The sequence below is a fragment of the Rhinolophus sinicus genome, chromosome 3, assembly GCF_057876585.1.
Source record: "Rhinolophus sinicus isolate RSI-liver-muscle chromosome 3, RSI-T2T, whole genome shotgun sequence".
NCBI lineage: Eukaryota > Metazoa > Chordata > Mammalia > Chiroptera > Rhinolophidae > Rhinolophus > Rhinolophus sinicus.
The window spans coordinates 132,508,230-132,530,460 of NC_142503.1; the positions used below are offsets into that span (position 1 = coordinate 132,508,230).

At 42.2% G+C, this 22,231-nt stretch overlaps 1 protein-coding gene across 2 annotated transcripts in view; it reads right to left on the reverse strand.

Annotated features, from left to right (window-relative positions):
• Nucleotides 1-9,732: 9,732 nt before the first annotated feature.
• The window catches only part of SCG5 (secretogranin V), a 48,970-nt gene continuing 36,471 nt past the window's right edge, over nt 9,733-22,231 (reverse strand). The window contains exons 4-6 of one of the 2 annotated variants that reach the window (XM_019725554.3): nt 21,082-21,191; nt 14,115-14,168; nt 9,733-10,305 (exon numbers count right to left, since the gene is read on the reverse strand). In XM_019725554.3, coding sequence (XP_019581113.3) covers nt 10,210-10,305; nt 14,115-14,168; nt 21,082-21,191 — 260 coding nt within the window. In that variant the 3' untranslated portion in view covers nt 9,733-10,209. Of the gene's footprint in view, nt 10,306-14,114; nt 14,169-21,081; nt 21,195-22,231 lie in introns of both variants that reach the window. The other variant, XM_019725553.3, reaches the window with a different exon arrangement.

The following is a 22,231-nucleotide window of genomic DNA, read 5'->3' on the forward strand; positions in this document are numbered from 1 at the left end:
CAGAAGGGGGGAGCACAAGGCTCATAATACCAGCATGGGCCGGGGAGCTGTGTCCTACACAACTAGACTGAGAAACAATGGCTTGAACCCGAGTGTGGGGCGGGGGACAGGTGAAAGAAGGGGAGGGAGATAAATAAATAAATAAATAAATAAATAAAGGAAAACAGAGTTATTGCAGAATTAGAGGAAATTTTGAACGTGATCTATCCCTATGTGTATTTAGTAGACTGAATTAGTTAATACTCTGCTGGTAACTGAGAAGCTCCCCAGAGTCTTTTTCTGAAATAGTGTTTAGCTTCCTCTTCTGTGTTTAATTCCTTATGAAACTTTATTTCTCCCTTTGTCAGTCACCAAGGATAAGACCATATGTAGATGAATCATAAGACCATTATGCCATGTGTTCTAAGAGCCTTCCAAGTTCATTGCAGCAAGAAACGTTCAACATTTAATGCATATTGTTTCTCGATATCTCTTTCCAAATTGCCAGTGCAGTTTCCATTTCTGGGAAATTACATAGACATGTCTGGATCCAACTCTTTTATCTTTACATTTCCAACTGCTCTGTTTTCCTTCTTTCTTCCCATCAAATTCTCATATTTTGACAGTTTTAAGACCAGCTCTTCCTTGATCTTTTCCTTCCTATAATATATTGAATTGAAATGAGCCCATTCTCCGTGGTGTGTCTTCTCTCCAAACACAAAATACTCTGAAGTTCATATTTGCTTTCTGTGAGTGGGTTAACATCACAAAAAGTTTGTGGTTTCATCCATCATAAACAAGAGTGTTTTAAATGAACTCTGTTTCTTTTCTCCCAAGCATCACAGAAAGGTTGGGGCAAAGTGAAATAAATGTTTAGAAAGAAAAACTTCTTATTAAAAATAGGTGTGATAAAAAAATATGTAAATTGGCTCACTAGAACAATTTGTAGAGTGCTTTAACTTAAAAGGAAACGATCTTGTAGTCATTCACAGTGAGTCAGGAGGAAAACACTCTGACCTCTTGAAAAAGCTGTTTACACTGTTCAGTGTTGACAAAATACATCCCAAAAAAGCCCTTTTTCTTATGATGTGAGACAAGGAGGCAAACTGCATGTGAGAGCATCTGATCATACTTCATTGAGAAATGTTACAGTTTTGCTTGTTGTATACCCACTTGATCTGAGCATATTAACAAACAGTATTAGCTGCTGGCAGTGTTTTGTATGAAACACACCCATTTGGAAAACTAAAAGAAATACTATATTCACATTCTCAATCCTCTTTATTTAAACAAAAATACTGCAGTGTGGTTTCAGTTGTGAATTATTGAGGACATGTTTGATGAACCAATGGTCAAGGCATATGTAAAAAGTGATTTTGAAATTTTCTCAAGGGTTGTTGTTTGGGGGTGGGGTGGGGGATAGACTATTGGGCATCTCTTCATTCTCTTTCTGGCTCTTCCATTGACCCCTTTCACTTTCTAAGTTCATCGGCTGTTGCAATAAAAATAACTCCCTCTTTCCTATGCCAACCTGTCTCAGAGTTTTCTGAGGTATGACGGCTTAATTACAAAGTAATCTGATGTTTTTGGATAATTGGTACCATCTAAATATAATGCATTATTTCACATCAGACACTCTAAAATAGCATCATCCAAACTGAAACCTGCCCAAAGCTATGGGGGATAAAAAAAATCTGTGAGCCCAATCCAAAAATCAAAAACAACAACAAAGAGCCAAAGTATAGTGAAAAATGAAAAAGAAAACACCTCCATCTTCACCTTTTTCACTCATGCCATCATGCATCTAGGGGGACAAATTGTTTCCATGTCATTACTAATGATAAAGCTTGAATTTAATGTAAATCTTTGCAGCAATTACTCATTTTTTTTTTAGAACACAGTTTCTTATTTTATCAACCAGGAAGGATGTTAAAGAAAAGTCATCTCTAAAATTCCACAATCTACCATTTGGCCACACTTTCTTCTGCAGAGCGATTATAAAATAATGAGTTGCTGACTAACCTGAGATCAGAGCAACTGGGCTCCAGTTACTCATGCTTTGTCTACTCCTATATGAAAATACATTGATTTCCTAATTATATACTTCTGATAAAGTGGAGGAGGAACATATGATGTGGACTAGTTTCACTTCTAAGAATAATAGTTCATGAATGCTGGCTTAAATTAGCATATCTATTAATAATAATGGTTAAATTTATGATCTTATTATGTATAAACACTGTGATACTTTAAATGTTGGATATAGTCAACTGGCACACAATATCTACTCCCATCTCCTACTATGTGTGTTCTTGTATTGCAGGGGCTAGAAAGATAAAAATTCCATTAGCTGACTCCCTGGCAGCTAGGATTCTGGAAACAAAATAGAACAGCAAATCGATGCACTCCCACAAGATTTTAAAGGTGGAAGAGGAAAGAGAAAAATGATTTACTTTTGCTGTTTCTCCTACGAGAGACAGTAGGTGAGGCAAACGCAGCATTTCTGTGTCAAGACAGCAGCTTCGGGAGTGTCATGCATCAGTCAGAGAAGTGTGATGATGGCAGTGGCATACACTTCCCAACCTCTGGATCCCAGCTATGATGGTGACCTTAAACTGGTTATGTCCAGCATGACTCCTTGCCTCCTGCTCCTCCACATCTTCAAATAATTTTGTAGGCACCCAATTCCTTGCATTAAATCACTTTCATCTGGAAAAACCCAGAGTAAAGAATTTGTTTCTTACACTATAATCCAACTAACTCTGAACTTGTCATCCAAATCAAGGTTTAATACACATGCTGTATTGCAGGGAATTTATTCTCAGATCAATTTGATGAAGGAGATATTGCCTTTCCCATTTGTCAAACGAAAGAACTCCAATTCAATGAGTTGAAATAACCTGCTCAAGGTCACACAACTTGTAAGTAGCAGAACCCAATATCAAATAGAAATCCAATTATACAGGTTTTGTGAATTGTGACGGTATGGGATCAAATCCATAATAATCATATACAAAGTGCTAAAGATTCATTTATGTATTTGCTAGAAACTACAGGAGGGAAGTAGATTATCTTCTACACCTGTGTATAAGACCCGCATAGCAAGGCTCAGTATTTGGCACCTAAAATAAGTCCTTGATAAGTTACTGCTGAAAGAATGAATGAATGAGTGAATGGTATTGTAATGAATCCTATCAAGGAAAGTGACACGAGAAGATGAAAATTCATATGATGGCCTGCTTGGAGATAATTTACTACTGTGGCCAAATTGGTTTTATTAAGATGTTTCTTACTCTTCATGTTTTCAATTGCCTCTGCTAAGAGCTATTACAAATATTTTTTCTGTTTCCTGTGTATATGTTTTTGGTTTTTGCTGGAAGGAATAACTTATCAATAAGCTCTACTGCCATATTAAATTCATCAAACAACAGAACATTCACCTATTAGGATGGACTTTTTTGTTCTCTTTCATCCCATCTTGTAGCAGCTTTTTTTCTAAATGGTTCTTTCTTTATAACTTATAAGTTAATGCTTCTAAACCCAAATTCAAAGACACATTTCTACTAGAATCTTTGCAAACACCTTGCCTTTGCTTATGAACTTCAGAAGCTAAGGTATGACATTCATGAATCTCTTGTTAGTTTTCTGTATGGTTTCCTCTGTGTCCATTAGAAATCAAGTTTCCTTTCACTAAATAGTTAGGATCATTTTACTGGCTCCTGCCTTCTCACACGGCTGGTGGCCACCAAATCTGCTATATTGTACATATTTTCTTTTAATTGCCAAATCCATGTGTATTTTAGGAGGAAATTTGATCCATATGTTTCTGATTCATCTACAATGAAGTCATCAAACAGGGGAGAGCAGCCTGACAGCCGCAAAGTCTTGGGAGAGTCTCTTTTTTTCCTTTGAAACAGGAAATCAGGTATATGAAGAGGTAGTACCCCAAATCCTGCCGTGCTCAGGCTGCTGGCAAAACCCAGGCCTCAGAAGTCTTCAGGAAATGTTACTTTTTCAAGATGTTAGCCTCCTTATGTAGATCTGCCTTTTGAGGGATCTTGTGAATAATATCCTGGAGATCCCTTATGTGAGGTGGTGGAACTGACCTGCTCTGTTGACTCCTCCTTTAGGCTCTCTTCCTGTGCTCTAAGCAAACTCCCCACTGTTTGGCCAACGTTTCCCAAGGTTTCTCTGTTCTAATTCCCAAGGCTGTCTCCACAGCACTTGATATACCCTGTTTCCCTGAAAATAAGACCTGGCCAGACCATCAGCTCTAACGCATCTTTTGGAGCAAAACTTAATATAAGACCCGGTCTTATATTTTATTATAAGACCGTGTATTATAATATACTATATTAGACCCGGTATATTATATTATATTATATTATATTATATTATATTATATTATATTATATTATATTATATTATATTATATTATATTAATTATAGACCCAGTCTTATAGCAAAATAAGACCAGGTTTTATATTAATTTTTGCTCCAAAAGACACATTAGAGCTGATGGTCCAGCTAGGTCATATTTTCAGGGAAATGCGGTAGTTAAAGGCCGGCATATGCCCTATGTGGCTCCCACATGCCTACTGAATATTCCCATGCTCAGAGTAGCACTGGCCGATGAAAGCCCATGCATAACCCAAAGCTGAGGCTGCCCACAGATCTGCCCTCACGGAGAATAGGACCTCTGCACGGGGCTGGTCTATTTCTCTTATAAATAGGTCATGCACAGCTGTCCTTGGAGTGCAGCACATTGAGGGACTTGGCTGGAACTCTGTGCCTTGCCATTTCCTGAACTGCCAACACTTGGACAGTGACTGGGAGGAAAAGAAAAGAAGAGAGAAGTTTTATAGGCTAGGTTTAAAATGACCTGATAATCAATGACCCAACGTTAAGTCAATCTGTCAACCCCACCAAAGTAAGAAGTAATCCCACCTTTCCTTTTTTTAAATTTGGGAATATTGAAGAACGGTGCGTTTTTCCAGGATGCCAAGTCATTGTTTTTTCAATCTAGTTGCGGGGTGGTGCAGCTCAGCTCCAAGTCAAGTTGTTGTTTTTTTCAATCTAGTTTGGAGGGTGCAGCTCACTGGCCCATGTGGGACTCGAACTGGCGACCTTGGAGTTATGAGCACCACACTCCAACCACTGAGCCAACCAGTCACCCACTGGTGGCTTAGCTCCAAGCTCAAGCCGTTGTTTTCAATCAAGTTGTGGAGGTTGCAGCTCACTGGCCCCAGCAACCTTATTGTTAAGAGCTCATGCTCTAACCAACTGAGCCATCCGGCCACCCACCCACTTTTCCTTCTTTACACATAATCTAAGATGATCAACCTTTTATGGCTTAAAACGTCCCATAATGTTCATTCATTCAGCAAGCAGCTATTGCCTTTGTCAGGCCCTATGCAAGGTGCCAGAATAGAAAGAAAAATGAGACACAGTCCATGGCCTTAAGGAACTTATAACACAGTAGAGCCACACAAACACATAATAAGCAAATTAGCATTGGGTAGCAGTGTGGTGCAGGGTTGACTCTCAACTGTGGAGTTCAAGTTCCATCTCTACCATTTACTAGTTGTGGAGTCTTCCTTAAGCAATGTAACTTCTCAGCCTCAATAGCTCCATGTAGTAGGGAGGGAGGATTAAATGAACCACATACATAGAATCTGGTCTGTATATATAGTAGCTCTTATTGTTATGCTTTGTTGCAGGGACTGTACTGAAATATGTGTGAGATCCCACAGGAACACGGAAGTGTGTGGTAAGAGAATCAGGGATAACCGATTTGGGGGAAAGAGTGACTTCTGACCTGACTGTATTTCTGGGTGAAAGTTGCTGAGAAGAGAATCTACCCAACATGGTGGAATTCCTTTTGTCCTGAAATTAAACTTAAATATTGTCATGCAGGGTCTCAGCTCTCACTCCCCACACAAGAATGCAGGATATGGTGAGGTCAAAAAGGAACACCCACGGAGCCATAGATAGGGAAGTCATACCACTATATTCTCGCTGGCGGCTTGGAGACCCAGGAAGCAGGAGCCGCACAATCCACCACCTTTCTTCCACTTCTCTGTCAACCAACCAACCAACTCACTAGCTAGCTGCAATCCGCCGTCTACCTCTCTGACAACTGACCAACCAACCCTCCAACGCAGCCATGGCAGTTATATTAGTGGCTAATGGCTAACTGGTAACAGCTGATGGCCAACTAGTCACAGCTGATGGCCATCTACTACCCGAGCCAGCACCTTTCCACGTGAGGCTAAGAGCGTGGAAACGGCTCTCTGGGACTCTGTCCCCACAAATACTCTGACATAATGAGATGGAGGTGGTATTCACACCCAGCACTGAAACCACCTTGCTTTACAAATAGCTTCCAGAGCTCGCAGGACCTGGAATTTCTACGTGCCCTAAAATTTCAGCATTTCTAGTTCCCTAGTCCCGCCTCCTATTCCTTCTTCACTAGATTGTAAACTTGAGCAGCCTTTGGCCTGGTCTACACACTGTCACCAGTGAGCTTTCTAAAATATGAACTTGATAATGCCCCTTCCCCTTATGAAATCCTGTTGGGACTTATCCTTCAGGATAAAACGCACACACTTTAAAGTGTGGTCCATTTGGCTCTTCATGACATAGTCTCTTCCCCCGTCACCATCCTTACCTCTTAGCCTCCAACTGCATGTTGCCCTTAAAACTATCACCACATTAGACTCATTTGTGCACTATTGCCTCACTCTCTATAGTTTTGCACATGCATTCTTTTGCTTGAAACATTCTGCTTTCCATTCTCCCTTTTTTGAGGGAGAATGGAAAGCCTCCTAAAGAGGCTTTGAAAACCTCGTTAAGACTCAGCTCAGGAGTGACCTTCTGGTTTCCTTTCCTGGCCCACCCACTCTAAGTTAGCTGTCCCTCTTCTGAGTCCTCATTACACCTGCACAGATTCTACTGATTCCTGTCACCCTATCATCGTCTCTACTTTGCAGGTTTCTTGGACTCATAAATCATTTGTATCTCCCCACCTGGCTCAGTCATGACTCATGAAATGTCTGTGAATGAATCACAGAACCTTAGAGAGAATCTCAGCTATCCTCCTACTTGGAGGGGCATGAATGCCTTCTGCAGAAATTGAACCAGTTGCTCAGTGAAAGGGCTACACAAATGCCAGCCTCATCAGTGTGTTGGCGGAGGGGAAGCCAAAGCAGAGACAAAAAATGAGTGCTATTCCTGCAAGAAGGGCCACTTCCTCTTGTCAATTCTCATGATGTCTTGGCAAAAGGGTCTAACTAGAGCTGGTCCGTTCTCGAGTGGTCCTTGGAAAGAGGACAGGGGAGAGGGTGTGAGGCGGCACATGTTGGAGCAGCTCCACATGGAGTTGTGTTGTACATAGCTGATAGCAGCTGTGACTGGGGACTAAGCAGTTGTTAACTTCATAGCCCAACCCTGGAGCTCACGTCAGCTCTCCTGGGGCCTTGGCCTGGCATTCTGCTAGTTAAGGGACAAGGCATTAGGCAAGACCAAGCTTCGCCAACAAGGCTGTGTAGTAGCAAAAAATAGCTGTGGTGCCTGATCATGCCCAATGAGCCCATCCCTCCACCCCCACTTCAGACTGGTGAAATACCCTGGGTGTCTTAGACAATTGTTGGGGGGGGGCCCTAAGAAAGGAGACTCTGGACCACCTGCCAGGTATGTGCTTGAATGATTATGATTATTGAAAACATCAAATTTTATGGAGCGGTCGTGTTGATTGTACAGTGGTCAGGAACCCAAGATCCCACCAGGGGCGCCTTGTAGTTTGATGCTCTGATGGGTAGTCCTTCCCCCCTTAAATGTTCACTGGCTCCCAGCACCATCACTAGGAAAGGGCTCGAGTTGAGGTTTGGCTAAACAGGATGCAGTTCTTAGGTGTCAGAGAAACGGCAGTATCTATTTTGTTTTGCTTTCCTTTAATTTTGCCATAATGAGGTTACTAGAGTCTAGAAACGGGAGCTTTCACAAATACAGAATCAGTGAGGCTCTGAACTGCAGCTGCTACTACATCCTGCCCAATGTGACCCCAGGTCGGCATCCTAAGCCTCCGTCATTCCATTTGACTCTGTAATGTCACCTCTGAAATGTGGTTGTGGGCTTATCTGAGCCCCATGTGTCTGTGCCAAGGCAATGGCACCGTATGATCACCACGTGATTCTGTGGCACACAGAGGATTTCAAATAGAAAGGATTTAATACCGAAACATGGTTAACAAGTGACAGAAGAGCCAGGAAGCTACGGGTATTAGTGCAATAACCCAGAGAATAACAATATAGAAGCAGCTATGGTTTCCTTTGGCTGCAGGGACTAGGGGAGGAAGACACGTGACTGGAGCTTGGCGGTCAGGTTCACCTGGCAGAGCCTGGAGCCTCTGAGAAGAGGCAGCTACAGAGAGAGAGAACAAACTACCCTGTTTTCTCCCGTTCTCTCACCATCTCCTCTCCCCTCACGTTAAACCCAGCCAGAAGTTAGCAGACAGGGGAGCCTGGGAAACCCCACCTGCCATTCTGAGAACAACAGGGGAGGGCAAGAATGCATCTGGGGGCAAACAGGACAAACACAGGCACAGTAACCCCACCTCCTCCTGCCTCACCTACCACTTTCTTCCTCATGACCTCAACACTTATTTCTTTAACCATTTTTCTTTTTTTCTGTCCAACAACCTTAGAGATAGCGCTGTCTTTGATTTTCATAAGAGAGTTAGAACTGGTCTAAAATGTAACTAAAATGCCTACAAAATCCAGAATTCATAGGGTAGACCCTCCCAGCTCTATACGTCTCTAGAATGTGAGGGAACTACTTTTTGAAATCAGGAGGTAAAGATGCTTCTGAAATCATGCTGTGGGATGTGGAGAAACTGCCTGCAGAAGCCCGCTTGGAAAAATGCCTCCTCCACGAAAAAGGTGCCAATACCTTTCTTGATTTTTATAAGCGATAACAACAGACTCGCATTTTCACTAAATAGGGTCAAGCTATTTCGATTAGACAAGTCACTGACATTTAGACTTAATGTGCACTCATTACAAGAAAACTCAAGAATGATCATTCTCCCTGGGTGCTTTTTCACTGCTGTCTCCCTTTTATAGCCAAGGAAATTGAGGCCAATGATATCAAAGCCTGAAAGTGTTGTCTCCTTTAGCACGAAGAGTTATAAAGGGCACGGAAATAATCTCACCGGTGAACTGATTCCTGCCAGCCTTTCACTGAATTGTTTTTCTGACTTGGGAGAACTCTGCTGGAAGAAAATTGCACACTTCTTCAGAAAACAGGCAAGAGAGTGCTCCTACACCAGCCATTCCGAACTTCCAAAGCAGAGTGGTGCTGACTGGTATACTCTCTGCGCACAGAAAGAAAGACCTGGATCGAGACCTGGATTGCATGCTCTGCTGCCTGAGGCCTTAGGGGTCAGTTTGGGTCCCTGATGCACCCCCCCAGAGCCCAGCCCTGTGCCTGGCACATGGCAGAAACCCAACATTTACTGAATAAACAAAGTAACTCAAACTCAGAGGACCTTAGTCATGATTACTGAATGTGCCACTTTCAGCTTTCTGTAGAGCTGAGTCTCAGTCCCACCATCTGTAAATTGGGGATAATAATACAACCCCATTTACTTCACAGGATCATTAAGAACAGATAAGCTCGTATGTGTGAGTTTGTTCTAGTAAGCAAAGACATTGTTTTTATCATGCCCTAAATAAATAAAACTTCCCACACCAATGCTTGCATACACATTTATTAAGACGCAGCCAAGGGAAATGTGTCAGCTCCTCCTCTGAAGCACAGTCTTCTTTATTGGTGTGTGACAACGCCCAGGGCTGGGGGAACAACATCATCAAAATCAAATGCCAGTTTTTACAGACTTGGCCCAAACAGTGCGGCCCAAAGCACCATTCTAAACTGCAAGAAATCTAAGGACGTGTCATTCTTAGTCTTGCTTTTTACTGTTGTTGAAGTACACACTTTCTTTTTAATATTCACTGCAGATTCGCATTAAAAAAAAAAGCTCCTATTATAATTTAGCAGAAAGCAGAGATATCAGTGTGAAGGACAATGCACTAACAACATAAAGCTGGTTTTTATCCATATTTGTCTAAATTAGAAACATGCTGCCATTCATGGGGGTTTTAATGACACGCGCACATCAGCGAGATGGAGGCCTAACGGGCAGTGTGGCGTCCACCCAGCATCTTCACTTTACTCTGGGTCCTTATCCTCATCTGAAAAATGGGGCACCGACTTCTTCGCGACAACGTTGTCCAGTCTTTGTCCTTTTAGATATGGGTTGACACTCTGAAAAAATATGTATGGTTTGATATTATACCTGAACATTGAATACAGACATCTCACAAAACAGATGAAAGAGAATCATTGTTGGCCTATTGGGTTCATTACAAGGTAACAGTGGTACCTACCACCTAACAAAGGATTACTCCAGGACACTAACCAGTACCTCAATAGGCAGAGAAACATTGTCTGACTGACAAATGTGTCTACTTATGTCTTTCACACAGCTGTAAAGTTCTTATCAGATGCAATATGCCCCCCACTTTTCTGGCACAAAGATTTCATGTGAACCATCTAACACACTCTCACTATTAACTTAGACTTGCAAGCCCTGTATGAAAGAGAACTGTTGTTTGGTGGCCTTATTTCGGTGGGAGAGAGAATCTGAAGTGCATTAAATTATTTTACAAGAAGAATGTTCTTAAGACGACAGAGCAGGGCCAAGTGGAAACTAGCCTCTGCAGACTGGTCACAGGTTCACCCTATTGTTGCACTGAGTCTTCCATGCCAGTATTCTACTAAAGAGGATTCATCGAAGCTCTAGCAAATTGAAAAGCTGAAGGAAAAAGGAGGAAGTTAGATGGAAGGCTCCTTTATTTTTGACTCAAGTCTCCATAGTCTGACATCTCTTTCATCTGTTGGTATTCTGAATGAGTCAAGGTTTTTCCATTCCTTCTCTAATACATATCTTTTTTTTTTTTTTTTTTTTTTTTGAGGTTTGGATTTGAACTAGTAATTGCAGCTTTACAACACAGGATTTATTTAGCAAGCAGAAAAATTTCAAAACGTTTTGAAATATTTGTTTATTGAAATAGCCTTCTAGTCCCTGAATGAAAATATACAAAAGAAGCTGTAGTTACAAATGATCAGCAATCCCCTTGGATACTAAGCCCCCAGGAATGAATGGAGGCAGTTCACAGGTGGGTCTCTCTTGCCCATGGAACAGGGTCTGACCTTTAGAAAGGTGAGCAGACATTCTCCAAAGGAAGAAATGGAAACCTGAATTTAGTATTCGTAAATGTCCTTCCACATTCTGACAGGTAATGGATCATGAACTGTCCAACTCACCCTGCAATACTGTGTCACAAACAAGTGAAGAATTATAACATATGCAACGTCCTCATAGATCTGAACAATGACATGTCACAAAAGACGGCACTTTGCTGGGAAGGAATCTTTAAAATATTTTAAATAGCTAACATACTTTTTATATCAAGGATTGTCAACTAGAATGGCCTGGCCTACCCCAGGGAATCACATCAGAATCTTTGGGTAGGTGGAGCAAGTATGGACTGAAAAATTATATTCAATATCATAGATACCATAAATGTTTTGTTTGTTGTTTAATAATAATATCTATTCTGAAAATTCTCATATATTAAGAAAGGGCATGAGATGTTCATGTTTATGAAATATGGAATAAACGGTCTATAAACTCTTTGAACAAGATAAATAGTAGATCTCAACTATTAACAAGAGATCTCTTAAGAGTTCAAAAGTTTGCAAGGTCATTTAAAGGTGAGTTAACCTTTTACTCATGAAGCAACTAGGAATTCAGTTGGATTTGAGCCAGTACGGAAAGTTACATAAAACCACCTGGGGCTCAGTTGTAACTTTGGGGAGAATTGTCTTGGTGAGGGACTTTTATGGGAGATAGTCCTTCTTCCCAGACCCAGAACATGACAACGATTGGAAGGGAGGGGAAGTAAATTAATGAGAACTAAAAGGGGCAATCAGTTGAACATTTTTGATAAATGTTTACTAGTATTGAATCCTAACTTAAAAGTAATAATAATAATGGCACTCGGTTTTAATTATCCTCTGAAGAACTTGAGGCACTGATATATTTATCTTCTCCATTGGGTGAGGGACTGGCTAGGTTACACAACGAACATTAGTCCCATTTCACAGCTGGAAGAACCACTGTGATGTGATCCTTGTTTTTGATGTTCTCTGGAAACCGACAGCAGATGCTGAGATTCATTGGAGAAAGCCTGGATTGTTCCCAAAAGGAAGCCCATAATTTCTTTATATTGATTCATGCAAGTGGTCAATGTCTTTAGTTAAGATGGAAACACCATCTGAGGCCTGATGACAGGAAAGGCAAGTTCTGTTTCCCCATAAGTCCTGAGAGGCCCATGGTTTACGGCATGAGCATGGGTCTTTGTAGATGCCTGAGAACAGAAAGAACCTAATACCTCTAGGTCAAAGTGACCCTTATTTTCACAGATTCTAAGCCTTTCCTATGCGGAAGAAGTTGAGGCCAAAGTAAAACCTTTATAACATGTGTCCTAGCCAGAATTCTGAGTTTTGGTCATCCGGGTCTCATCACTGAACCTAAATCATGACCCACAGCCATGACTCAAGTCAGGGCAGAAGGAAGGGTGAGCCAGGAAGTAGAGACAAAGCTTCATTCCAAGTTATTCATTTTGGATCCATCATTGGTCTTGTTTGGAAATGTCCTTGTTGTGCCATGGGGAGATATTCAAGCCACCTTATTGGTAAATTATGTGTATTCTGAGCTCCTGGAATAAAATTTCTTGATGTTCTCTCAAAACCACATTACACCCTTCAGGACTCTTCCTGCCATACTCTGCCACGGGAAACTGTAATCACCCAAGAAAAACCCCTAATAACCCGGTTTACTCTCCCGAAGAAGATCTGTTTCCAGGCGTCAAAACTGCATCTCACATAGAAAATTGGCTGTGGGTCTTCTGTATTTTGTCAGGTGGCACAGAAGCTGGGAACTCTCTGTTGCTGGGGTCTGAAAATGAATGCTGAGTCCAGAACATCCACACTTCTTAAAGCACTCTCTGACTGGATTTGGCAAAACTATTCAGCATTGCCACAATGACCACTGTCCAGAGTCCCAAATTTTGCCAGGATCCCGGCACTTGCTAGGCTAATAAACAGTCGGTGGCCATGGGTATGAGGTTTAGTTTGTATATTCTAACCAAAATGGTTACTATCTGGCAGCACTGTGCTATGTAATAGCAGGATCTTAACTCTTTCTCCATCTGATGAAAAAAAGATGGCCGGTGGCCAGGCGCTTCTGTGTGGGAAGGCAGCCGTGGATTGACAGGACAGACAATGATCCCTTATTAAGTCCCGATGCCATCAAATGCACTGGAAACCCAAAGCATATGCGACAATCGGCTTTACATGAAGCAACGCCATGGTGGCTAAAAGTAAAGCACCCAGACCAAGGTCTCACCCTGGAATGGTTAGTAACGAAGCCTGCAGTAAATTCAGAGGTCAGCAAACAGATATAATCTATCTAGTGGGTTTCTATATCAATCCGGCTAGGCCAAGAAAAATGGTACGTAGGAGGAGTGAGGTTCGTTCATTTCATCTTTTGTCCTCATATTCCTTCAAAATTATTGCCTGGAGACTGCTGCTCATCACTTCCTTGTTCCTACCTTGTGGGTTTATATAATGGATGCAGATGTGTGAGCAGTTACCCCCAGTGGCCTACACACCCTTTGCAGAAAGACCTGTCCTAATGCACTCCCCGCATTTCCCACATCTATGCGAGAGACACAATGCACATTTCCTGTGTGCAATGGAGGTGATGGAATCACCATACAACTTGGCTTCCCACTAAAAATCACATGTGAGAGCTTGAGAAAGCATCCCAGAAACCAAGGGCGGACTTTCTGGGCATGGCGCTCGTCACATGGGACCACTGCTCTGCCCTCCCAGGACTGCATGTGAAAGGATTCTCTATGTTCCAGCAACTGAAAGTTCCAGCTTGTCAACTACCCCACTCAGAAGCTTCAGGCATCCCAACAACAACCCAGCCAGCCGTACATTACCCTCCGCTTTCGTCTCTGTCCTCCCTTCATCTTCTCATAAAGGAGTTTCTTGTTCTAGAGCGGGGAGAAAAGAAAACAAATGCAGAAGTATGGATCAAATTTGGTGAACGTCTATTTTAAAAGCAACCCTTGGTGTGTCCCCTGGATATTTACATACACATATTTTGGAAACAAAGCTAGATGAAAGGAATGTCGTGTCAGAAAGATGGACCACAAGGGAAAAGCTGGTGGTTGTGCAGCTTTTAATAAAGTTCTCTGCAATGCCCTGAGGCACATCAGTGTCATCGACAATCATATAAACAGGAAAATACAACATTCTGAAACACAAGAGGCGTTGGAAACCTATCTCCCCACTTTGAACAGCCTTTGTTTAAAACAAACAATTTTATCTCGCATTAATTTTGTATCTAACTCCCTGTTTAGGAGCTGCACACAGAAACTGTTCTCCAGAGTCGTGTCTGACTATTAATAACAATCTTCTAGGTAAATAAATGAAACACTCTGACTTCTGCAACCTTTCCTCCTGTGGCTAAAGTCAGTGCACCCAGTCAAGACAATCGGAAAACCATTTGGTCTATAACATTTTTAATAGAGTGAACCTTTTAAAAACTGCCAAAAAACTTCTTGGCAGAAGGAAAGTTATGTTGGGGGAAAGAACGGGATCTGTTACCACAGTTTGTATAAGTGTTTCCACATATTGCTGTATTTCAAACACATCGTGGACTTAAATGAGCTCTAGAATATCAGACACATGCTCAACAGATTTCCCTTCTATTGGGATTATAAAAGACAGACACTTAACCTGGAGGCAGAATGGGAGAAAGGGAACTGGGGGGGGGGGGGGGAGGGGGCTTTACTTGTGTTGTTTTTTTATTTGATTTTTAATCAGAAGTGAAATAATGTATAAAATGGTGATTCATCTTACTCTAAATAAAAATACCTTGACATTGATTAAAAAAAAGGAGACGACAGAGTGTTGGTAAGGAACAAGTTTATACAACACTGGTATCCTCTGAGCTGTCTGGAGAGAACCATTTTTTTTTTTTTAATGGTAGATTTAGAAATGCAAATGCCAAATGCCAAGAATGAGCTTCATCATTTTCATGTTCATTAAAATCTACCTCACCCACAATTTACAGTGCATATCTCTTGCCCAACCTCAAGTATGTGGAAAGGCTGTGCCAGGGAGGGAAGCAGCCTCCACTGCCAAAGGGCCGGTACTGGTCACAGCTTCCCTCTCGTGCTCACTCGAGGAACTGATCAATTTAATATCTCTTGAAATCTTGCCATTTGCGACCACATAGATGGACCTTGAGGGTATTATGCTAAGTGAAATAAAGTCAGACGAAGGAAGACAAATACCGCATGATTTCATTCACATGTGGAATAAAACAAAACAAAACAAACTAACAAACAACAAAACAAACCCCTAGAGGCAGACAACCGATTGGTGGTTACCAGAGGGGAAGGCGGGTGGATGGAGGGCAAAATGGGTTAAGGGGGTCAATTGGCTGGTCATAGATGAAAATTAGACTTTCGGTGGTGAATACGCTATAGTGTATACAATGTCGAATCATAATGTCCTTCACCTGGAACTTATATAATGTTCTAAACCAATGCTACCTCAATTAGCAACATGTACATCTATATCAGAAGAGAGAAAAGGGGGATGTGTAGATCATTCACTTGAGGAAGGAGGATATCGCCGTGAGGCTCATTCCTGCCGTTTGTAGATGCCTTTCTGGAATGTAACAATTCCTGATGCACAGAGACTGTCCGGGGAGTTCATGCAGAGCTGGGACAGGGGGCTGGGGAAAGGGCGCGCAGAAAGAAGTTTCTTCATGTGCAACCCCTCATTCAGCTGCTTGAGCAGGAGGGAGTGTGCGGAGGCACCTGAGTTGGGACCGTTGTGTAGGACAGCCAACCAGCCGTGACAGAGCTCCACTGTGCCACCAGGAGCATTTTAATTACTCTCCTTTTGAAGGCTGCGGGGCCAATTATGTCTATAAGAGCCTTCATTCTAAAGGAAATGCAGAAGGTCTGGCAAGTCTTCCTGTCAAGGATGGTCCCTGTGTTTCCCTAAGAGCTAGGGTTAGGATTAGCAGGACGATGCTGTCCCACCCTTGCATGACAGTGGCCAGGGCATTCCAGATTAGCCCTACTTTATATGGATTTAAAGGCAAGGAGTGGCAGGCACAGTGGAGGTAAAAGAAGGATACAAAACGAATGCGAAGAAGCCAGCCCCCTCTCCTGACACCCGCTCCTTGTTGATGGGTGAGGAGGGAGCCGTGTGGAGCCTGTTTCCCATGTGAGTAGCAGGTCCGAGTTCATAAAAAGGGCTTTCCATTGTGCCATCAAGATTTTGGACAACTGCCCAGATGTTGGTTTCAAATTCCATTCCTAAATGGAACCAGGGAGGCTTCTTGGAGAAATGTCTGTTTGCAGGACTAAGGCAGGGGAAGCTCAAGGATGAATGAAGTTGGAATATCTAATTGAGCCACAAAGTTAAGGAAGCGCCCAGAAAGCGATGGGACATGTCAAAAAGAAAGAAAAGCCAGCTTGCAGAGACTCCCACTGGCTAAACCTAGGACAGTTTGAACAGCAAAATAAATAATACCAGGTATCAACAAATCCATACCGATGTTACACAGAGAAACCCAATTTAGGATATGTGCTGCCGAAGCGAGCACGATAAACACAATTTAAATAAATACATAAAGCAAGCAGGGGAAACTCTTGCTTAGGACAGAATAAGTGCATAAAGACTACTAGAGTAAGAAAATCACCATTAAAATGACCATAGTTATAACTGATTCTGGCGAGTATCATCAATGGATACTAAAACTGTTGGTTAAAATTTTAACACGGACAGAGCATTTAGACAGTCTCAAAGTATCTCCCTGCAGATCAATTATTCATTTCAAAAGCAAAAATGGTAATTTTACCTTGGAGAAAACTGGCAGACACGACTTTAACCAGGTCACCAGCAATTCTGGGACCAACTGGGACCGCGTGCCTCCTGATACGCAACACTAAGAAGAACGTATCAGAAAAGTGTCACTTAAGTCTGATCACGTAGAAACATGAGACAAGCGCCAACTGCAGAGCACTGGACTCTTCAGACATGTTGAGGTCAGGAAACGCGAAGAAAGGCAGAGACAGCGTTCCTGGCTCTTCTTTTTCACCTGGCTCCGGCTCTCACCATGACCCGTGGCTTCCGTTTAAGGAAGAGCCTCTACCTGCCCAAGCTGCTGACGAAAAGATGTGATACGCACTTGGAAGGGAGAAATATTGGCTTTCAAGACAACTTTTTCCTGGAACCCTCGGAGAGGAAAATGTGACGGGAGGAGGTGACTGACATCTACTAGCCACCCTTTGGTCACAGCCACTCAGTGCTGTGCGTTACACATTGTCTCAAAGGTAACCAGGCCGGGGTCGGACTCAATAGGACTGCTGGACAGGACACATTCTGAGCAATGAGCCATGAAGAGATAAGGAATTTCTCCAAGTTTTAAAGAATTCCTGGAGTCAGATGGTCTGGTTCAAATCCCAACTCTGGCAATCATCAGCTCTGTTGTGTTGGGCAGCCTATTCAACTCTCTAAGCCTGTATTGTCTCATCTGTAAAAGGAGAGTGATAGGGATGGGCAGATTGAATGAGATAATTCATGTAAAGTATTTAGCATAATGTCTGGCACATAGTATGTGCTCAATAAATATGACTATCTATTAATGCATTATAAAATACAATTACTGTTCATCTTCATATTGCCTTCACCTAACACAGGCCTGGAAGACATATGATATGTGCATTTAATAAATGTGTCTTGATGCATTAACAGAGATACAAATGTAGGAAACAAGGCAGACACTGATATATTTTGTGAATCTGCTAAAGAAAGACCCAGCTCAGCTTCATCTAATGTCAAAAACAGGGAAAGATTATTAGCAAATAAGGAATCAGGGTCTTATATGCAGTTTCATGTGAAAGATAATCACTTTGTTAACCTAAAGGATGGTTGAGCTTAAGACAAGCTTGAGGCCATCATTCTATATAAATACTGAGGAAGACTTATGGACCCCAGCTTAGAAAAGCAAGACATACTCAGTTCACACTTCCATGTGAAGATGAAGCAAACCATGTTTTACTGCCAGGTGGTAATGAGAAAATAAATGAAGGAAACTTAAGTTTAAACAAACCCATAAATATAGATGGTAAAAGGTGTGCAAACATTGGTTCTTGGTCCCTGACGCTGTAATAGTACTCCCCTTTTACGTTCAGTCCTACTCTTGAGCTCTGACACAAATATAGAAGGGGAAAGACTGGGAAAACAAATCAGTATTCAGAGAAGGATACACAGAGAACGAAGGATGGTGGTTGGCCTCTTACTGGAGTGCTGAGAGTGACTAGAACTTGGTGAGACGAATCTTTAAAGCTTTTCAAGAAGAGGCAAGGAAAGTTGGCAAGAGAGAAGTTTCCATCTCTCCCGCTTCCCCAGTTGGGATCTCTGCCCTCACTCAAACTGTTCTCAGCCTCCCTCTTGCTTTCTTTAGTTCATGCCTAGCCAACCAGTTACGCGGGTACCGTCTCCCCTTAGACCTGCATGCTGACCTTTTTAGCACCTTCGACTGCCTCAGTGGCTGTTGTGCAATTGGCCATGTGAGTCCTCAGTCCTGGATCTTCCTCTACACTTACCTTCCATCTTTCCTACTGCAGTACTTGCACCTGGTGCCCATGGTGTCGCTAGAACATGAAGCTGAACAGTGCTAAGTCGGGTTTTCTTTTCCTGCAGTTCTTCTCAACCAGAAGACTAAGCGATTTGAGAACCAGTACTCTGTCTTGATGACCATTGCCTGTTGAGTACCTATCACAGTGCCTGAAACGAAGCAAGCTCCATGTCTTCTGTTTGGTGTTTGTTGAACCTGCCCCTTGCTTCTGTTAGGCAATACCTTTGCCCGCCTCTGTGTATTCCTTCCCAGTGCTCCTGCGTGATCTCCTACCCTCTCCCTCCCTCTCTCCACTCCCTCCTTCCTCTCCCACCTCCCTCTCCTCTTCCTGCCTTTCTTTTTAAGATTCCTTCAGAGGAAAAGTTCACACCGTCCACTTCATATAAACCTGACATCTCTTCTTTCCTCCTCGTGCTATATTTATGCCATATACCAATTCTAGTCGGTTCTCCGGCCTCCTCCAGAGTGTCTTAGATTCTCATCATGTTGGTGAGATCCACTTGAGTTCACTATATTCACAGACTTCATAACTGGAATTACTTCCCGTATTTTTTCCTGCCTTTAGTTCCTTCTCTATTACACCACCAGAATAACTTCTTTTATAGGAGCCTTTCATAATTTCAGACTCTTATCCAAGCACCTACAGATGTTTGCCTATTTAATTCAACATGTTCAAACTCTACTAGTAGGCTTCAAAACGGCTCCACAAGCCAATTTTCCTGAACAGAACTGCTTATGAAAAAGAAGAGAAATAGAATAATGCATAGTAGAGGAAGCAAATTCACTTAGGGGGTGTCATTGCTTTGCCGTTTCAAGACAGGAAATGTTTGCACGTTGAGGGTTGCATGTCAGTCAACTCGGTGCAATGTTAAAGCAAGATGATGAAAAACTGAAAATGGTCATTAGTGAGGCAGGACAGCGCTTTCTTTCCACAACAGTGTAAAAGGAAGGGAGAGAACTCAGTTCTCTGAGACTACAGTATTCCCAGTAAAGTAGGAAGCAAGGTCAGCTGCCAGTAATGAGCTGGGAAGGGATCGATAGCTTTAGACGGACTTAGGCAGTTAGGCATATCTGCTCATTCACTCATTCCACAGATATATTAACTACCTACTGATACGTGAATGAACGCTCAGAAAGATTTCTCTTTCCAAGTGTGTACTTTTCCACTTTCCTCACGTGGCTTTAGCATTTGATTACATAGGCCCAACCACAGGGACCTACACACATCCCCATTCAAATGTGATCTTATTTGACTCACTGTTCCGGCCTGTTAAGATCATCTTGAATCCCAGCTCTGTCATTCAGTGCTATCCCTTCCAACTTTGTGTCATCCTTTGAGAATCTGCTAAGTACACGGCCTAAGTTTTTTATTACAAACATTTATAAAAACGTGGACCTGCAGGACGCCATGTGAAATCTGTCTCCCTATTGACACAGACTCTTTAATAAGCTCCCTTTTGGTGTTGTGCTCTTGCCTGGGCTCTATCTCTCCACTTTTTCCAATAGGAGATCATGAAAGATCTCATCAAATGCTTTGCTGAAGTCCAAGTGGACCATGCTCACTTCATTTCCCTCCCAAGCCAGCCAGTAAGGGAATAATGCTGGCAAGTGGAATACAATTAGTCTGACAAAATGTGTTTTTAGCAAACCTGTGCCATGCTTTCTCTTTCCAAGTGCTTAGAAAGAATTTCCTTAACTGGCAATTATAGATTCTTGCCTGGTATTGACAGCAAGCTCACTGCTACACATTTTGGAATTTGTCTTCTCTTTCTACAACACAGAATTACATACATCTGTTTCTAAGCTTCTGGCATTGTTTTTCCTTCGTTCTGCAGAGGTCATCTCCCTCAGTGTAGAGATAACATTTGCAAATTTTCTCAGTATCCTTTCATTTTAAAAAAGTCACATACTTCCTATAAGAGCTGTGTGAAGCACTAGTAAGACTTTAGGATGTGTTACGACCCAGATTGGAGTAGAAGTCTCTGGAGACTATAACTGATGAGATAGGTTCAGGTCATCGACTCTTCAGATGGGCAGGTATATTGTACCCTAGACATACGATCGTGGTCTGGAATGGTAATTACACAAAGTCCCTCTCAACCGGAGATTTCTGAAAAATCAGTCTACATAATTCTTTCTTCTCTCTCCCCACCCATATTGCTCATCTCTGCCATCTCTGCCATCAGTACACTTCAGAGCACCAGAGTGCAAAATCTACTGGTAACCAAGATTGGACTTACCCACTTGCCCAAGCCTGGATAGTCATGTTCTGGATCGTAAAGGTGCTGGTGCAGCTGGAATTCTCGACTGAACTCTGCTGTGTCAGGGGTGTTTTCGAGACATCCATCATCTACTGCAAACAGCAAAAGGTTTTTGAGGAACAGCCAAGGCACTTATCATTATTCTAAGAGTTAATTTATTAAAGACAACTAGACACCCAAAGGTCAGATTCTATTCACATCAGTCACTTTCCCTATGGGATTTGTTCATCTCAAACTCACTCTTTCTCCTACCTGTGACTGGTTGGCTGAGACTGGTTGGCTACCTACCAAACCCACTTCCCTTTCCCCCTCTGCACACAGCCAATTTCCCAGCCTTGCTTTGCAATCAGGTGATGTTATATGCCTGAGTTTGGGCCAATGGGGTGTGGGCAGAAGTGATGTATTTATTCCACTTCCAGGCCTGGCCCATAAAAACCTCCTATATGATCCTCATTCCCTGCCCACCCACCCCACCACCCCAGCCTCATTGTTCTTCTTGCCACCAGGGCAACTGTGGATGTCAAGTGCAAAGATGAAAGATGGCAGCCAGAGTTCCTGAACCTTTCCTCCTCACCACACCCTCACCTACCTCTGGCAGGACTTCACACAAGTGAGAAACTCCTACTGTGTTAAGACATTATAATTTTTTATCTGTTATAACAAGTATTTCCTTAACTAATATACCTACATTCCACATGACTCACTTTGTTTTCTCTTGGGTGAGCTCTTTAGAAATAATTTCAGCTTCTTGGAAAAAATACATTATACAAGAACAACAGCAATCACTAGACAATACGTGATGTGTGTTACAGTGATAACAGGGTAAACTTTGAAGGCAAGTAGACCAGAACACACAGTTCAAATCTTGGCTCATAAGTGATAGATGGGTTTCATGCCTTGCAAAGGTTAACTTAGTCTCTCTAAGTCCATTTACTCCTCCATGAGATGGGAATAATCACATATCTACCTTATAGAGCTGCTATGAGGAACAGACATGATCGTATACAGAGCATCTGGTGCATAATACGTTTGCTATTTGTTTTAGTTCTCTTCCACTGTCTGTTTTAAAGGACAGTTTGTCCTATTACTGCTCTTTGAAATCAAGCATGTCTTCCATTCAAAGCCAAGG